Below are 16,475 nucleotides of genomic sequence, written 5' to 3' on the forward strand. Positions count from 1 at the left end.
GAAGCCTGGCATGCTGCAGTCCTTGGGGTCACAAACATTTGGACACGACTGAGTAACTGAACAACAGCTTTTTAAAATGAACCAAGGAGTGAGTCACTAATAGGTGAATGGGACAACGAAAGGCTGTCCTCCCAACATGGGTGCCAGCTCTGAGCCTTCAAACTCTGGGTCCCTTGAGACAAAGCAGGCATGTGTGTCACGTAGGAGGCGCTCAGTAACTAACTACTGAGAGCTGGATTAAAGAATGCCACATGGCTCCTTAACCCAGCATGCAGCGTCATGCTCCCCGAGGACTCTCTCTGGTCTTGGGTGCATCCTCATGATGTCCGGGCCCTTCCTGATGGGGAGCTTGGCTGTGGTCTTCAATCCCAGGGGTTGTCAGAGTGTGGTCCCCACTTTACAAGCAGCAGCATCGCCTGAGAGCCTGTAAAAAGTGCCGAATCTGGTGCCCAGATCTTGCATGTTAGCGAGGTCCCCAGGTGACCGTGTATTCAGGAGCCTGGAGCTGCCCCAGGAGGTCCCATAGGAGCAAGTGTTTAATCTGGATGTGCTTTTTGTCTTGTTGTGATAGAATAGACATCACATGGGCTCCCCAGATGGGCAGTGGTAAAGAATCCACCTGCCAATGGAGGAGACTCGAGACTTGGCTTTGATCCCTGGGTCAGGAAGATCCCCTGGAAGAGGGCATGGCAACCCACTCCAGTATTCTTCCCTAGCGAATCCCATGGACAGAGGTGCCTGGTGGGCTACTGTCCGTGGGATCACAAAGAGTCGGACACAACTGAGTGACTAAACCATCACCACGTACACACCGTGTTTATCATCCTAACTCTTTATAAGTGTGCAATTCAGTGACAGTAAATGCATCCATGATGTTGGGTAACCATCACCACTACCCATACCTGGCACTTTCATCACCCCAGCGAAACCCCATACCGTCCCTCTCATCCCCCAGGCAACCACCATTCTACTTTCTGTCTTGATGAATCTGGTGACTTCATCTCCTGTAAGTGTAATCATACAAATATGTCCTTCTGTGTCTGGCAAGTAAGTCAGTGAAATAACACTTAGCACATGTGCTTTAAGATTCACCCCTTGGTACTGGATATCGAATGTCCCTTTTCTTTCCTTTTTCTCTTTAATGACTGAGTGATGTCCCATTGCATGGATGCTCCACATTTCACGTATTCATTCGTTGTCAGTGGACCCTGGGGTTGTCTCCACCTTCTGTCTATTGTGAGCAATGCCGCTCTGAACACAAGTGACCTTGTTCAGGACCCCGATTTCAGGTTTCTTTCTCCTTTTCTTGGTCGCGGCTTGTGGGACCTTAAATTCCTTGACCAGGGATTGCACCTGGACCCTCAGCAGTGCAAGCGCCGAGTCCTTACCACTGAATCACCAGGGAGGTCCCTGATCAGCTCTTTTTAATACTTAGCAATGGAATCGCTGAGAAACTGCCAAGCAGTTTGCCACTGTGGCTACACTATTTTACGTTCCCCCCAGCAAGCCACGAGGGCTCCGGATCCTCCAGGTCCTCACCAGCATTTGTTAGTTTCCCTTTTTCTTTTCATGATTACCATCCCGTGTGATGTTTACAGTAGGCCAGTGCCCGTGGTCCTGACGTCATTGCCCACGGCTCCCCACGCATGTGCCGTGTCTTAGGCTAGAGGAGATGCTAGGTGGCCTTACCCACAGCACCATCCAGGTCTCCCGCTGTGCCTCCTGTTGTGGATGCTGGCTCCTCCTGTCTCAGGTGGTGACCAGGTGCCCGGGGACCTCCCCACACAATCCCCCGGTCCCTGATTTCCTAGACAGTGGCCAGAGCAACAGCTAACCTCACCTTTCTCTCCAGCAACCCCTCCCCTGTCTTTGAGGCTGGTGAGACAGGTGGGACTCACCCCACAGCCACCTCCCCCAACCCAGCCCCAGGGACTGGGCTTTCCATAGGTCGAGGTTCCAGGGCTCTGAGACAGGGGTGGTGTTGGGGGAGAGACATTAACGTGGGCTTATAAAAGCCTGGCTTCAAATTCCCCTTTGGATTTGGGACACGTGCTCAGCGGACTCAGACCCTCCTTCCTTGTGCTGAATTGACAGCACCGTGACCTGGTGACGCAGGAGAGGTGATGCTTCTTAGGAGACCGCTCCAGGTTTCACTCTGAGTGGGGGAGTGGTCTGTGTCAGCGTATGTTCACCATGCAGTGTGGCCAAGCTCCCCCAGAGGTGGTGGGCGGATGTGGGTGGGCAGAGGGGGCCTCACGACGGGTACCCACTCGCCCCACATTCGTCCCTGAGAGCCCCGCCCCCAGTGCTAGTGCTCAGCTGTGTCTGACCCTGTGGACTGTAGCCCGCCAGGCTCCTCTGTCCGTGGGATTCTCCTGGCAAGAAGGCTGGAGTGGATTGCCATTTCCTCCTGCAGGGGATCTTCCTGGGTCAGGGATCTAACCCGTGTATCCTGCATTGGCAGGCAGATTATTAAAAGTCAGGGAAACTCCTTAACCCTGGGCCAACCAGGTGGCTGGCCGCCCTCAGGATAAACCCAGTGTTTGCCCACCCTCAGGATAAACCCAGTGTTTGCTCACGCCCAGGGGTCAGGGAGTTCCCAGGGTAGTTGACCTTGGGTGTGGACATGAAAATAATTTGTTAAGCAGACAATAGCTCCTTGATGCATCCGGCGAAGCGCTGATTCTTAGGTCTGGACAGACCCCAGTGGTCCTGGGCTGAGGCTGCCGAGCGGTAGGATGGGGAGCAGAGCCGAGGCAGGGGAGGCAGGCGCGAAGGGTCACCTGACCTTTCTTCCATGTGCCTCACTCATACCACCTGGTCTCAAGAGGCCGGAGCTGCACCACATTCATGACAGTGGAAGTGTCAGTCGCTCAGTTGTGTCCGCTCTTTGTGACTCTATGGACTGTAGCCTCTGTCCTTGGGGTTCTCCAGGCAAGACTGCTGGAGTGGGTTGCCATGCCCTTCTCCAGGGGATCTTCCCAACCCAGGGATTGAACCTGGGTCTCCTGCATTCAGGCACATTCTTTACCCACCAAGCATAGCAGGTGCTCAGGAAGCATTTGTAGACTGAATGAGTGATCTCTGGCCTTCCCGTCTCCCCGAGTGGCTCCTGTGGGGGAGGGGGAGCTCTGTCTCCAGGTGCCTCGGGAGGAGCCAGGTCACCAGCCCCGAGGAGCTCGGGATCCAGCCTGGCTGACTTGCGTCCCGCGTCCTCTGCCCACAGAAGCTCCAGCGGGAGAAGCAGCCTAATAACCTGAACGACACCATCAAGGAGCTGTTCCAGGTGGTGCCCGGGGACGTGGACCCCTTGCTGGAGAAGGGCTCGGTGGGCTGCCGGCGCTGCGCTGTCGTGGGCAACTCAGGCAACCTGAGGGAGTCCTGGTACGGGCCTCAGATAGACAGTCACGACTTTGTGCTCAGGTGAGAGCGGCCCCTCGCCCCCTGGCCCACCCCTCCACCCCCATCTGGGCCCCTGGAGCTGCAGCAGGTGTCATGGCTCAGGGTCAGGTCAGGACTCCAGTCGGGGAGTCCAGACTTCCCGAGGGCCTCAGTTTCCCCATGTGTGTTGCAGGATGGGGATGAATCAGCAAGGCCTCTCTGAACCCAGAGAGAAGCACCCAGTGGGCAGGAACTCGGCCTGGAGCCACCTGGCTGGAGGGCTAGACTAACGAGATTCTTGTTTCATCTTTGCAGTCCGTCCCTGCTTGGCCATCTAGGCCATAATATAACCTATGCTTCTAATGCAAAAATAGGTTTCCCTGTCTCCAAGTAAAATGAATGTTCCAGGAAGATGCCAACCTCTCTCCTGGGTTTCTCGTCACCCCAACACCAGGCACCAGACCTGGGGCACCAGTGCCCAGCGTGAGAAACTCAGGCAGCCATCCTCAGACCCCTTCTAGAACTGTCCCCCATGTCTGTGGACTCTGACTTTATGTCTTTAGACCACTCACCTGGCCTCGGGGAGCCTCAGTGTACTGGTGTCCAGTGGGAATGTCTATGGTGAGGGGGAGAGAGTCAGATTTAGGGTTGACAGGCCCTGAGTTCAAGGCCACCACTGGGTAGCTCTTGTGTTCTGGGATAAATTCTTTATGCTCAGATTAGTTTGACCATAAAAGTAGGACCATAAAATACACATACCAGTTATCGTTAAAGGTCAGTGAGGTACATCACTGCACTGGGACAGAGTCAGCTGTTGGTGGTGGGGATGGTTAGGCTCACCTGAGATCATACATGAGAAAAAAGTAGCTAAAGCATCTGACCTATGCCCTCCCTGTGCCCATTCTACAGATGAGGAAGTTGGGACACAGCACAGCCTCTCTGAGCTAAAGCTGACCCTCCAAGTCACCTTTGATGGTGACATGATGCCTGTCATCTCTCCCCCCCGCCAGGATGAACAAGGCCCCCACTGCAGGGTTTGAGGCCGACGTCGGGAGGAAGACCACCCACCACCTCGTGTACCCTGAGAGCTTCAGGGAGCTGGCAGAGAACGTCAGCATGGTCCTGGTCCCCTTCAAGACTGTCGATCTGGAGTGGGTAATCAGTGCTACCACCACGGGCACCATCTCCCAGTAAGTCCCCTTGAGGCGTCCGCACGGTGGGGGGGTCACTGCCGGGGCGGTCACTGCTCCTCCTTGCTGAGTGAGGGCCTCTGAGCCCCCTGCCGTAGTGGGGGCTCCACCCGCTACAGCCACACTCATGCTGTCCTGCTGGCGCACCTCGCCTCCCCAGACAGCCTCTCCTAGACAGCACAGCCCCGCTCCCAGGCTGCCTTCAGCTCTTCCTGGTACCCCTCCTCCCATCACCCCGATGCCCCCGAGCTCTGGCCTTCCTCCTGCTCATGACTCCCCACGCCACAACACAGTAGACCTCCTGGGTTTGCTTCCCCAAAGGGAAAAGTGAAAGTGTTAGTTGCTCAGTCGTGTCCAACTCTTGGCGACCCCGTGGTCTGTAACCCGCCAGGCTCCTCTGTCCAGGGGATTCTCCAGGCAAGAAGACGGGAGTGGGTTGCCCTTGCTTCCCCAAATGCCCTGCGAGTCCCCCAGGAGGTGGACCCTGCTGAGCTTTCTCATCTCTGTGCCGCTCCCCTATTATGACAGCACCCCCTCCACCCGCCTCTCACACTGTCAAAGCGGCTGCTAGGCAGACTGGGTGAGGAGCATGTAGGCTCTGGTGTGAGTCACCGGTCCTGCCTGGACCATCGGCGAGTTAGTTCACATCTGATTTGTTCCGGCCGCTTGGCACACGTCTCGCTGAGCTCACACTAGTCCTCATGACCTCTGTCCTCCAGGGAGACCTGGAGGCTTGGCCAGGCTCGCACTTGGTCCCATTTCTGCCTGAAAGAAAAGGGGCTTAGTGCCGAGATGGCTGAGAGCCTCCTTGTCTGAGGCCTGGTTAGGAAACCCGAGGGATTCGGGGTGCAGGGCAGTGAGGGAAGCAGGCTTGGACAGAGGAGGGGCTGTATCAGCTAGGGCTCAGCTTGGCCTCTGCAGAAGGGTCTCAAGTTAGCCACGATCGCCCTCTGGTGTTCATAATGGGCTACTGCAGGAGGTGGAGCCCCTTGGTGGAAGAGTGCCTCTCCCGGTGGCCCGCCTGCCTCTCCCCATGGTCCGCCTGCATCTCCAGCCCTCTCCTCCCCAGCCGATGCCCAGGCAGCCGACCCTCTCCCCATGCTAACCACCTGCCTTTTCCTCCTGCAGTACCTACGTTCCTGTCCCCGCCAAGATCAAAGTGAAAAAGAATAAGGTGAGTCAAGGCACAGGTGCCTTGCCTTCTAGCTCAGTCTCGCTTTCAAGGCTCCGCCTGATGACAGAGAGAGCCATCTCCCCACTCTGCCCGCATCTGGCTGCAGAGAGCCCCTGGGCCCCCAGGGTTGGCGGCAGTGGGTGGGCCCCCACTTAGAGAGTGGAGAGACGAGCCCTGGAAAGTTTCCCTTAAACCTGGACCCTGGACCAGCCCTTGTCACCAGTGCAGGTCCTCGGGCTGCCCCAGATCCGCTGAATCAGAAGCTCTGGGTTTTTACAAGCCCCCCAAGGATGCTGACGCTGTTTGAGAGCCACTGCCCCTATGGTGTGAGCATCTCAAAGCCAGTCCTCACCTCCTGTCTCTGTATCGCTATGTTCCCCGGTAGGCCCTGGTGTGGGGTTGGGTAAGACGTGGGCAAAGGGCAGAGGGATGGTGGAAGTGAAGTGTTGCGTGGAGATGAAGAGATCAGGTTCAGAGAGGCCAGGCAACTTGCCCAGAGACACACAGCTTGTTCACTGATGCTGTGTGCCAATGTCCTCCCGGGGGTGGCTGTGTGACGTTGAGCATGTTACTTAGTGTCTCTGAGCCTCGATTTCCCCACCTGTGACACCAGGAGAGGGACAGCTGGCATGTGAGGTCATTCTAGGAGCTGAAGGTCATTCAGGCCCATGCCAGGCCAGACAGGTGGCTTGGTGTCTTTCTGCAGGGTACCAGCAGTGTCCTTGTCCCCGGCCCATGCTGCTCCCTTGGAACGGTCTCCTGCAGCCTCATGTCCTGCTCCTGGCCTCCTTGACTGTTGTTCAGATGCCGCCTTCTCACCCATTCCTTCCTCACCTTTCTCTGCTTTCTTTCTCTCTGTGGTCTCATCCTCTATTCCAGCATCCTCTGTGCATCCGTGATTTAGGTTCAGTTCAGCTCAGTCACTCAGTCATGTCTGACTCTGCGACCCCCATGGACTGCAGCACTCCAGGCTTCTCTGTCCATCACCAGCTCCCCAAGCTTGCTCAAACTCATGTCTATTGAGTTGGTGATGCCATCCAACCATCTCATCTTCCATCATCCCCTTCTCCTCCTGCCTTCAGTCTTTCCCAGCATCCAGGTCTTTTCCAATGAGTCAGTGCTTTGCATCAGGTGGCCAAAGTATTAGAGCTTCAGCTCCAGCATCAGTCCTTCCAATGAATATTCAGGACTGATTTCCTCTAGGATGGACTGGTTTGATCTCTTTGCCGTCCAAGGGACTCTCAAGAGTCTTCTCCAACACAGTTCGAGTTTAAAAGCATCAGTTCTTCGGCGCTTAGCTTTCTTTATGGTCCAACTCTTACATCCATATGTGACTAATGGAAAAAACATAGCTTTGACTATACGGACTTTTGTTGGCAAAGCAATGTCTCTGTTTTATAAAATGTGGTCTAGGTTTGTCATAGCTTTTCTTCCAAGGAGCAAGTATCTTTTAATTTCATGCCTGCAGTCACCGTCTGCAGTGACTTTGGAACCCCTCAAAAATAAAGCCTGTAATTGTTTCCATTGTTTCCCTATCTTTTTGCCATGAAGTGATGGGACCGGATGCCATGATCTTGGTTTTTTGAATGTTGAGTTTTAAGCCAGCTTTTTCACTCTCCTCTTTCACCTCCATCAAGAGGCTCTTTAGTTCTTGTTCACTTTCTAGCATAAGGGTGGTGTCTTCTTCATATCTGAGGTCATTGATATTTTCCCCTGCAATCTTGATTCAGGCTTGTGCTTCCTCCAGCCCAGCCTTTCATGATTTAGGTTAGGGTCCATATTGTCTACTAGATCGTACCCCTCCCAACCCCCCTGTAGGGATATGAGCTCCGGGCACTGCTGTCCCCCGTGGACGCAGCAGCGTGCGCCACTTGACGCGTGCCTGGGGTCCTCCCCCAGCCCCTCACCCTGGGCCGCATCCTTCCCTCCGCAGATCCTGATTTACCACCCGGCCTTCATCAAGTACGTCTTCGACAGCTGGCTGCAGGGCCACGGGCGGTACCCGTCCACCGGCATCCTGTCGGTTATCTTCTCACTGCACGTCTGTGATGAGGTAGGACGCACCCCATCCCCTGCTGCCTCATGTTCCCCAGGGGGCCGCGAGAGCGCCTGCGGTCAGGACCTCCATCCCCACCCCCAGGCCTTTTCTGGGAGCTCAGGTCCTGTCTCCATGGTGGGGCTTGCAGTCTCCTCCATAGGACCTTCCAGGAAGGAGCCATGTTCTCCTGGTGTGGGAGCTTCCCTGGGCAGGGCCAGGCCCATTAGGTAGCTCAGACCTGGGGGCCGAATAAGGGAGCAGATTGTAATGGTGGAGCTGTCTGGGGCTTCGGTTTTCATCTCTTTTGCTCATTAGAATCATCTGTGCAGCTAGATTCTAGCCCCCAGGCCATAGCCCACTTCCACTGGAACTGCTGGCTGGGGACCAGGGACCCAAGGGATCCCCCAGCACCCAGGAGTTCCTCTGCTTACCAAGATTGAGAACCAGTGATTTTGCCAAGTATGCCTTTCCCCATCTGGAGAAGGCAGTGGCACCCCACTCCAGTGTTCTTGCCTGGAGAATCCCAGGGACAGGGGAGCCTGGTGGGCTGCTGTCTATGGGGTCACACAGAGTCGGACATGACTGACGTGATTTAGCAGCAGCAGCAGCCTTTCCCCATCATGGACTCGCCTAGCTGTCCGCCAGGCTGTGCCCATGTTTCCATCGGCGATCTGGGGTGCTCACTGCCTGTGGGCAGTGAAACAGGAGGGGACCACAGTCCCCCCAACTTCCTCCCTGGCCCGGGTTTAGGCAGGCCCCCCAGTGTCCCTTCTTGTCACCTGCAGTCCGTCCTTGCCCCTGCACGGCTCAGAGCTGGAAATCGCAGGTAGGAGCTGTGCTCTGTCACCATCTCCCGCATCCTTCACAGAAACCCGGGGTCCCTGCCAGAAACCTTATCTGCCTCTCGACTCCCCCTGCAGCCCCGCCTCCTGTCTGCTGGTCGCAGAGCACATGGGCTTCTGCCTCAGGAGTGCCCTTCCCTCCTGCCCTGGGTGGCCAGGGCCGTGCTGGCGTTTCCTGAAAAGTCTGCAGTCAGCACAGAGCTGTCTCCTGGTCTGGCGGGCCCCCACCCCTGGAATCTGTCTGCCACGCTGCATCCCGCATGGCTATTCCTCCCCCTGAAAGCCTCTTCCCCAGTCCCTTGGGCTTCCCAGGTGATGCTAATGCTAAAGAACCCCCCCGCCAGTGAAGGAGAGGTAAGAGACACGGGTTCGATCCCTGGGTTGGGATCCCTGGAGGAGGGCATGGCAACCCACTCCAGGATTCTTGCCTGGACAGTTCTATTGACAAAGAAGCCTGGTGGGCTAGGAGCCGTAGGATCACAAAGAGTCGGACGTGACTAAAGCGAATTAGCATGCCAGACCCTTCCTGGTCATCTTCTACTCATTTTCCAAGACCCAGTTCGAAGGTCACCTTGTTGGACAAGCTGTCTGCCTGCTCCAGTCGCTGCGCCCTCCTCGGTGCGGGGAGGCAGGGGAGGGGGCGGTGGGGAAGCCCTGGCGTCAGCCCCTCTTGAGGGCTCAGTTGGTGGCTGTCATAAGTTAGCAGCTCAAGGGTTCTGTTACACCTTTTTGTCATCACCTCCTCTCGAATATGGGCAGGACTGTGATTTGTTTCTAAAAGATAGGGTATGAAAAAGTACTTAATATTTGACCCTTTACAGGATAAGTTTGCTGATTTTCGAACAGAACAAAAGCAAAAAAATAACCATCTATTAAACTTCCTATCTTATTTGATCATGAAATATATTATTTTGTGTTAACACTTGTTTCTCCAAGAAGCACATTAATTAAAAATACTTTTATGGAGAGTTTTGAGGGAAGAAAAGTTAGGATTTATATTGCATAATGTACAAGTAAAATTTTCTCATGTATTTTGTCTTTGACCCTAGTTTAAATTTATTAAATGGTGATATGATCATAGAAGCTAGAGAAAGAGAAAACATCCTGGAATCATATAACCAAAAATACATATTTTCGTCCAAGTAGACAATTTTTTTTTCCTCTAAAACAGTACTCATGCTGGCAAGGGCATGTTGATAAAGATATGATTATATATTGATTAAAAAAAAGCAGCAGCAGCAGCTCCGAGGACTGAGACCTAACTCCCTCATCCCTAATTTCTCCAGCATCCCCTTGAACTCTGACAGGTTTAATGCACATGACACAAAATAAAGGCTCAGTAAATGCTTGTCGCATGTAAGAAGCCTACCCCCCAGCCCACGTACCAGACAGTGAGGACCTCTGGACCAGGTGAATATCAGCCCAGGGGAAGAAAAGGATAGGTACCTTTTCTTGGTGGACCACACCCACCTCTCCACGGTCGTCACTCTTGGTCCCATTTCCCAGATGAGGAAAGTGAGGCGCAAAGAAGTGGTTTGGCATTCACAGGTTATACCAGCCGGAGGCAGAACTGGGGCCTGGGGCGGACTGCTGGACTTTGAAGTTCTGCTCTTCAGTCCTTGGAGAAGAGGTTGTACCTCCCTGGAGGTGGACCCAGCAGGCACAGACGAGCAATAGGCTTCCATTATTATGCCTTCTGGCCTTGGACTTGCCTTTGACTCAACTTGCCTTTGCTACCTCGAGCTCCCGGGAGTTCCCGGCTCCTGGAGGCTCCTGGAGGCTCCTGGAGGCTGTTTCCCCCACTGACCGGCTCTCGCCTTTGCTTTGCCTCCGGCAGGTGGACTTGTACGGCTTCGGGGCGGACAGCAAAGGGAACTGGCACCACTACTGGGAAAACAACCCGTCGGCGGGGGCTTTCCGGAAGACTGGGGTGCATGATGGGGACTTTGAGTCCAACGTGACGGCCACCTTGGCGTCCATCAACAAAATCCGGATCTTCAAGGGAAGATGATGCTGCGAAGGGCTGAGGACAGGTGTGCCACGTGCGATTTCACATCCAGCCCCAGCTTCTCACTGGCGCTGTTCTTCTCCAGGAACTTCGAGGGCCAGCCTCAGGGGTGTGCCCAGGTGCCCCTCACAGCCTCTTGCACCCCAACATTGGGCAGCATCTACTCAGCAAGGTCGCCGACCCCTGCCAGGGCTGCAGAGCAAGTCTCAGAACCAGTCTCGGGAGGGGAGAAACCGCTCCCCCCCACTCCCCAGTGCTCTTCTGGGCTGGGGGAGGCAGGAAGACTCTGGAGAGGCCCCATCCAAGGAGTCCCATGTTCTAGAGGAGAGGATGGTCTCCCGGGGGGAAGCACAGAGACTACGCTGCCGAGGGGTCCGGGGCCAACACTCTGATTCTTGCTGGGAAGTTTCTGGGTGAAGATGACCTCCAGGAGAGCCACCCCACCTCCCCTTTCTGCCCAAAGATCATTGAACCGTGGCCAGAAGGGGTCCCCACCCTGAAGGTCTTCAGAGACTCTAAATGCCCAGGAGATGTCTTTTTCCCAAGCTGACGTTTCCTCGAGTAATTGATCTCTGTGGTTATCATGACAGCTGAGCACGGGTCTACGTGCTTCCATGTGCCTTGGTACTGGGGGGAGAAAGGCATGCATTGACTGAAATGTGGCAAAAGCCCCAACGTGGGGAAGGAGAGACCCCAGCAGTGCACTCCCCTTGGTCTGTAGCTGGGGAGAGCGTTCTAGTTTCCGGAGCCAGTGTCTGAGCTGCAAGAACGCTCAGTTGGAACTAGGCTCCATCCAGAGGCCCGTCAGCCATGGATCATACATTCTTGTTTTCACAGACTATTGGAATTGGTGCCCATAACCTTCCAGAGCTTTGTGGCGGAGAGGGGGCATCAGCCAGCAGTTGCCCCCAGGGTCAGATCCCCCCTGGCCACCTGTGTGAGGACATCCTAGAAACGTGACCGTCAGAGGGGAGAAGTCATACCTCATCCTTCACGTCCCAGCTGCTCTTTCTTCCTCGTCAGCCTTCCTAATTATTTATTGTTTTGTCTTTTAAATTCAACTGACATCGTCTGCACTTTGTGACTTGGTTACACTCGCTTCGGCAGGCAACTGAGGTGTGGGCGCTCAGAGCCAGTTTTGTAGAAGTCTTCAGACGTGGGGTACTGGGGTGTTTAGGGCTTGAGGGCTTGCTGGTGGGCAGACCCTGGGGTGTCGGGTTGGTAGGTTTGCCGGATGCTATGTATCTTCTTCTCTTCCAGCCCCACTTTCGTCTTCCTCACTGTGGGCTTAGATTCAGTCTCAGGCTAAGAATCTCCAAATCAAGCGGCACTGCCTTGGGGCTAGGTGGGAATAGACTCAGTCCCAGGTGGCGCTTGTGGTAAAGAACCCGCCTGCAAATGAAGGAGACGTAAGAGATGCGGGTTTGATCCCTGGGTTGGGAAGATTCCCCTGGAGGAGGAAATGGCAACCCGCTCCAGTCTTCTTGCCTAGAGAATCCCCATGGACAGAGGGGCCTGGCGGGCTACAGTCCATAGGGTTGCAAAGAGTCGGACGTGACTGAAGCGACTTAGCATGCACGCACTGACATTTAATCAAAAAAAGAGAAATTTCTTGCTGTCGAGGGCATTCCCTGAAGGGCCACGGGTGCCTTGAGAAGGTGTGACCGTGGGCTGGAGGAGGATAAAGGATGCCACTCTCAGAGGCCTGGGGTCCCGCCCCACCGCACCCCACAGCCCTCTGGCAAGCCCTGCTCTCCGCCTCCTCGTCTCCCTCTGCCAATAGGAAGGGTCCACAACGGGTATCGGTCATTTACAAGTGTCCCTAGAAGTCACACACCCTGCTGGTTCTTCCCCTAAAGGTTTGCCTGGGGACAGGGTCCAGGTTTTCTTTGATTCTCAAAGATTCAGAATCCAGAAAGTCTTTTTTCAAAAAAAAGAAAATAAAAACAAAAACAAGCAAACAACAACAACAAAATGTTCCAGCATTAAAATCCTCCAAAACCGAAGATCCTTTTGACTGACAAATGCTTGTCAATTGCTGTGAGGTCACGATTCCCAGCATAAATCCTGAGGCTAGAGGTCATGGCAGTCCTTGACGTGAGGAACTCTGCTGGGTGTGTGGGTTGGCTGAATCGCTGCTGCCTGGCCTCCACCCCGTCCCTCCCCGCCACCAGGCTGTTCACTGTGACATGCCTTTCAGTCCTCGGGTCCCCTTTTGCAGATGAGCAAAGCAAGGCCAGAGAAGGGAAGGGACCGCACAAGTGAACCAATTGTGAAATAGATCTCGAGCTAAAAGAGGGTGTTACTGGGTCCCTCCCTATTAGGCCACCGAGAGGTGGGCTTCCCCAGCCCCTCTGAGAACCGTGGTCAGTGTAAGCTTCTGACTACAAGCCTCTCACCACCCGGCTTCGTTCTCAGGCCGCCACGGGGGCCCGAGGCAAGCTGTGACCTCTGCCTTCTCATGCCCTTCTTTCAGTGGAGGAGATAGCTTCGCGTTTTTCCCACAGCTGGGGCAGACACGGCTTTGTGTCTGTCTCCTGGGCTTACCAACGGCCACCTAAGCGAATCTAGCCGGCCACTGTGGCCAGGATTAACACACCATCGCCTTAAACCAGCGGGGCCCATACCTGGGGTAAGAGTGGCCGAGACCTGGACAAAAATGTTTCCACGGGGGTTTGGCCACCAGCCAGAGGGTGAGAAGCACCCACAAGGGGAGGCTCTCCTTGGGGCCCAGCATACCAGCCCAGGGCTCTGCCCATTCTGCAGACAGAGCTCCTTGGAGACTAGCCCCGGGCAAGCGTTAGAGGCATTCCTGCTGTAGCAATCAGTGCTGAGCCTGAAGCTAAAGAAGCCGGGCTAATGAGGGAGAAAGATGTCAACAACACCCTAGCCTTCTGGCTCCCCCAGGGAACCAGGAAGCTGCTCTCTGGTGCTGGAGCAAAATCTACGCCTGTAGCCACATCTCCTGGAGCCCCCGGCCTCACCCACGGGAAGGAGAAGAAAGGAGGGCGAGAGGGTAGTGATTTGGGGCAGAGACGAAAGTTCTTGAATGGATGCATTTGGAAACCCCAGCTTCATCAGGTATTGTCCAGAAAATCGCCTAGGCTGGGATTAGTGGGAGAAGCCAGATCTAAGGAAATAGGACATAAAAGGGAGAAGCCAGGCAACGAGGGGTGGGCAGGTGATTGCTATGGTGGGTGGGAGTCGGGGGCAGGTTCAGAGGAGACCGCCCCCCCCCCCCCCCCCCGCAAGGCTCGGCTGTGGCCAGAAGGGCCAGGGAGAGGGCAAACCTACCTCGATGCAAACTGGGCCTCTGGGTCCAGGGTGGAATGGAGTCACAGAGAACGCTGAGCACTGTGATGTTTGCTTCAGCTGTTCCCTTCAAGGCAGCCTGAACCCAGAGAAAAAGTGGAAGACTGAGAACAGCTCGCCCTCCCTCACATGGTTGTGGTCGGAAGTGCTTTCTCCAGGGAAGCCAGAGATGGCTGGGGCTCCGGCCACGCGCCATCAGGACCCGCAACTGTTCTCACCCCTCCAAAACGCTGGGGGCTGTCACCGCGTCCATCAGGGACATCTGGTTTGTGTCAGGGTTGGCCACAGGCCATCGGCTGGTCATCCTCTTGTGGGGTCTGGGCTACTGTGTTTTGAGCCCCCCTGGGGGGCCGTGGGTGGGTACATGACACCTGTGCACGGAAGAGGGTGAGGAACAGCTACCAGGCAAGGTGGCATCACACAGTCTGTCCTTACCCAAAGCAACACGTTTCCTCCAAGCCTGCCTCCAGCCTCCTGTTTCCCTCCCAGCCCATCAGAGATCTGTACTTAGGTTGAACTTGACCCTGTTGCTCAGCTTCTGATCTGCCGTCATCGCCCACCCACCCAAGATCCTGGTCCAGACACTAGCTTTAACCCGGGTCTGTGTCAGGAGCCCCCACTGGGCCCCGGTAGCATGGACGTGGTGCACCGTCGCGCTAGCACTTAACCCAGTTCGTATCAAAGCCAAAGTTCCCCGAGCACTTTTCCCCTCTTTGCAGTCCTGTTGGTGGGTTGGTTGGTGGTGTTTTAAAGTCCGCTTTCTTCGTCCACCCCTCCTTGCCTGGCTCCCGTGCTTTGCAGCTGAGTGTTCATCTGGATGCTTTTTTGAATGAAGTTGGCAAGAGTCTGCTTTCCACAGCCTCTGCTCTTATTTTTTATTTTTAATTTATTGTTGAATATTTCCAATGATCCAAATCAAAATGAATAAAAGAGAGCTATTTTATCGTTCAGGTGTGTCCGTCGTTTTTCTGTAAGGGCCGTGTCTTGGTGCAGCCTCTCAAAGTCTCCATGCAAGAGATGCTTTGAGTCTTAAAAGACACCTCTGGGGTTAGTGTCCACCCTGACCAGGTACCCAGAGGCTCAGGACATGAAGAGCTAGCCTCTGCTCAGATGCAACTGTGCCTTCTCCCTGCTGTGTGACTAATGCCAGTCACCCAAGCCCTCTGAACCTCAGCTGTCTCATCTATCCAATGCGCACCACTGCAGGAGCTGTCAGGCGGGGTGTGAGGTCTAGAATAAGTGCATCCTAGGAGGCTGGAGGAGACACATGCCCGCTCAGTGCACTGAGCATTTGCTGAATGAAGTAGCCTGATGTGGGCAGAGTTAGTGTCCCTCCTTCCTTTAAAGATGGGCACATCCATGTATGGGTACAAGTGCGATCCAGAGTTGGCGCAAATCTCCCAGGTTTTAGAATAATTTCAGCAATCCAATCACGGGACTACAGAATGGAAAGTTGGTGTCAATAATACTACCTCCCAGTTGGTACAGCGCTTTACAGTTTGCACACTCCCTCCCTAGGGGTGATCTTGAACTTTCTCAACAACCCTGCAGGGCTGGCGAATGGCAGCAGGCAGTTGCGGGCAGAGGTGATGTTTAAGCCAAGACTTCCTTCCCTCTCCAGATCTGGGGCTCCCTGTTCTCTTCAGTGACACCTCCCCAGTCTCTTAACAAGTTTGTGGTGACCTGAAGGCAGCTCAGGAGGCGGGACGGTGCAGAGATTAGCACAGGCACTCCAGAGTCAGGCTGCTCAGGGTATTGCGTATTAGCTATGTGAACTTGAGCACGTCGCTTAACCTCTCTGTGTGTATTTCCTTATGAATAAAGTCGGGACGGGGCTTCCCAAGTGGTGCTACTCGTAAAGAATCTGCCAATTCCAGAGATGCAGGAAACTCGGGTTTGATCCCTAGATTGGGAAGATCCCCCAGTGGAGGAAATGGTCACCCACTCCAGTATTCTTGCCTGGGAAATTCCATGGACAGAGGAACCCGGCAGGCTACAGGCTCCATGTGACCAGGGGGTCACAAAGAGTCAGACAAGACTAAGACCAAACAAAGCTGGAGTGTTAAAGCACCATCCATGTAAACATGTGAGTGAAAGTGATAGTCACTCAGGCGAGTCCGACCGTTTGCAACCCTACAGACTGTGGCCCACCAGGGTCCTCTGTCCATGGGATTCTCCAGGCAAGAATACTGGAGTGGGTTGCCATTCCCTTCTTCAAGGGATCTTCCAGACCCAGGGATGGAACCCAGGTCTCCCGCATGGCAGACAGATTCTTTACCATCTGAGCCACCCAGGAAGCTGTAAACATGCATTGAGAGTTAAATGAATTATACCATATCTGGGCCCTGATCTTATCATTTGTTGACTGAGAAAATTACTGACCTTCCATCAGAGACCTGTCTTCCCCTAGGTTTGTTCCTGGTTGGTGTCACATTAGAGCTCTGCAGAGGGGATGCCTACCCACTCCAGTATTCTTGCCTGGAGAATTGCAAGGACAGAGGACCCTGGTGGGATTCATGGGGCTGCAAAG

The 16,475-nt window shown here is 54.6% G+C and overlaps 1 protein-coding gene across 6 annotated transcripts in view; it reads left to right on the forward strand.

Moving 5' to 3' along the window:
• The window catches only part of ST3GAL1 (ST3 beta-galactoside alpha-2,3-sialyltransferase 1), an 86,163-nt gene extending 74,458 nt beyond the window's left edge, over nucleotides 1-11,705 (forward strand). For 5 of the 6 annotated variants that reach the window (XM_052651471.1, XM_052651473.1, XM_052651472.1 and 2 more), the window contains 5 exons: nucleotides 3,227-3,423; nucleotides 4,392-4,571; nucleotides 5,700-5,745; nucleotides 7,679-7,798; nucleotides 10,463-11,705. In XM_052651471.1, the coding sequence (XP_052507431.1) occupies nucleotides 3,227-3,423; nucleotides 4,392-4,571; nucleotides 5,700-5,745; nucleotides 7,679-7,798; nucleotides 10,463-10,636 (717 nt within the window). In that variant the 3' untranslated portion in view covers nucleotides 10,637-11,705. The remainder of the gene's footprint in view (nucleotides 1-3,226; nucleotides 3,424-4,391; nucleotides 4,572-5,699; nucleotides 5,746-7,678; nucleotides 7,799-10,462) is intronic. The other variant, XM_052651476.1, reaches the window with a different exon arrangement.
• Nucleotides 11,706-16,475: the final 4,770 nt, after the last annotated feature.

This window comes from Budorcas taxicolor, chromosome 14, assembly GCF_023091745.1.
Source record: "Budorcas taxicolor isolate Tak-1 chromosome 14, Takin1.1, whole genome shotgun sequence".
Classification (NCBI taxonomy): Eukaryota; Metazoa; Chordata; class Mammalia; order Artiodactyla; family Bovidae; genus Budorcas; species Budorcas taxicolor.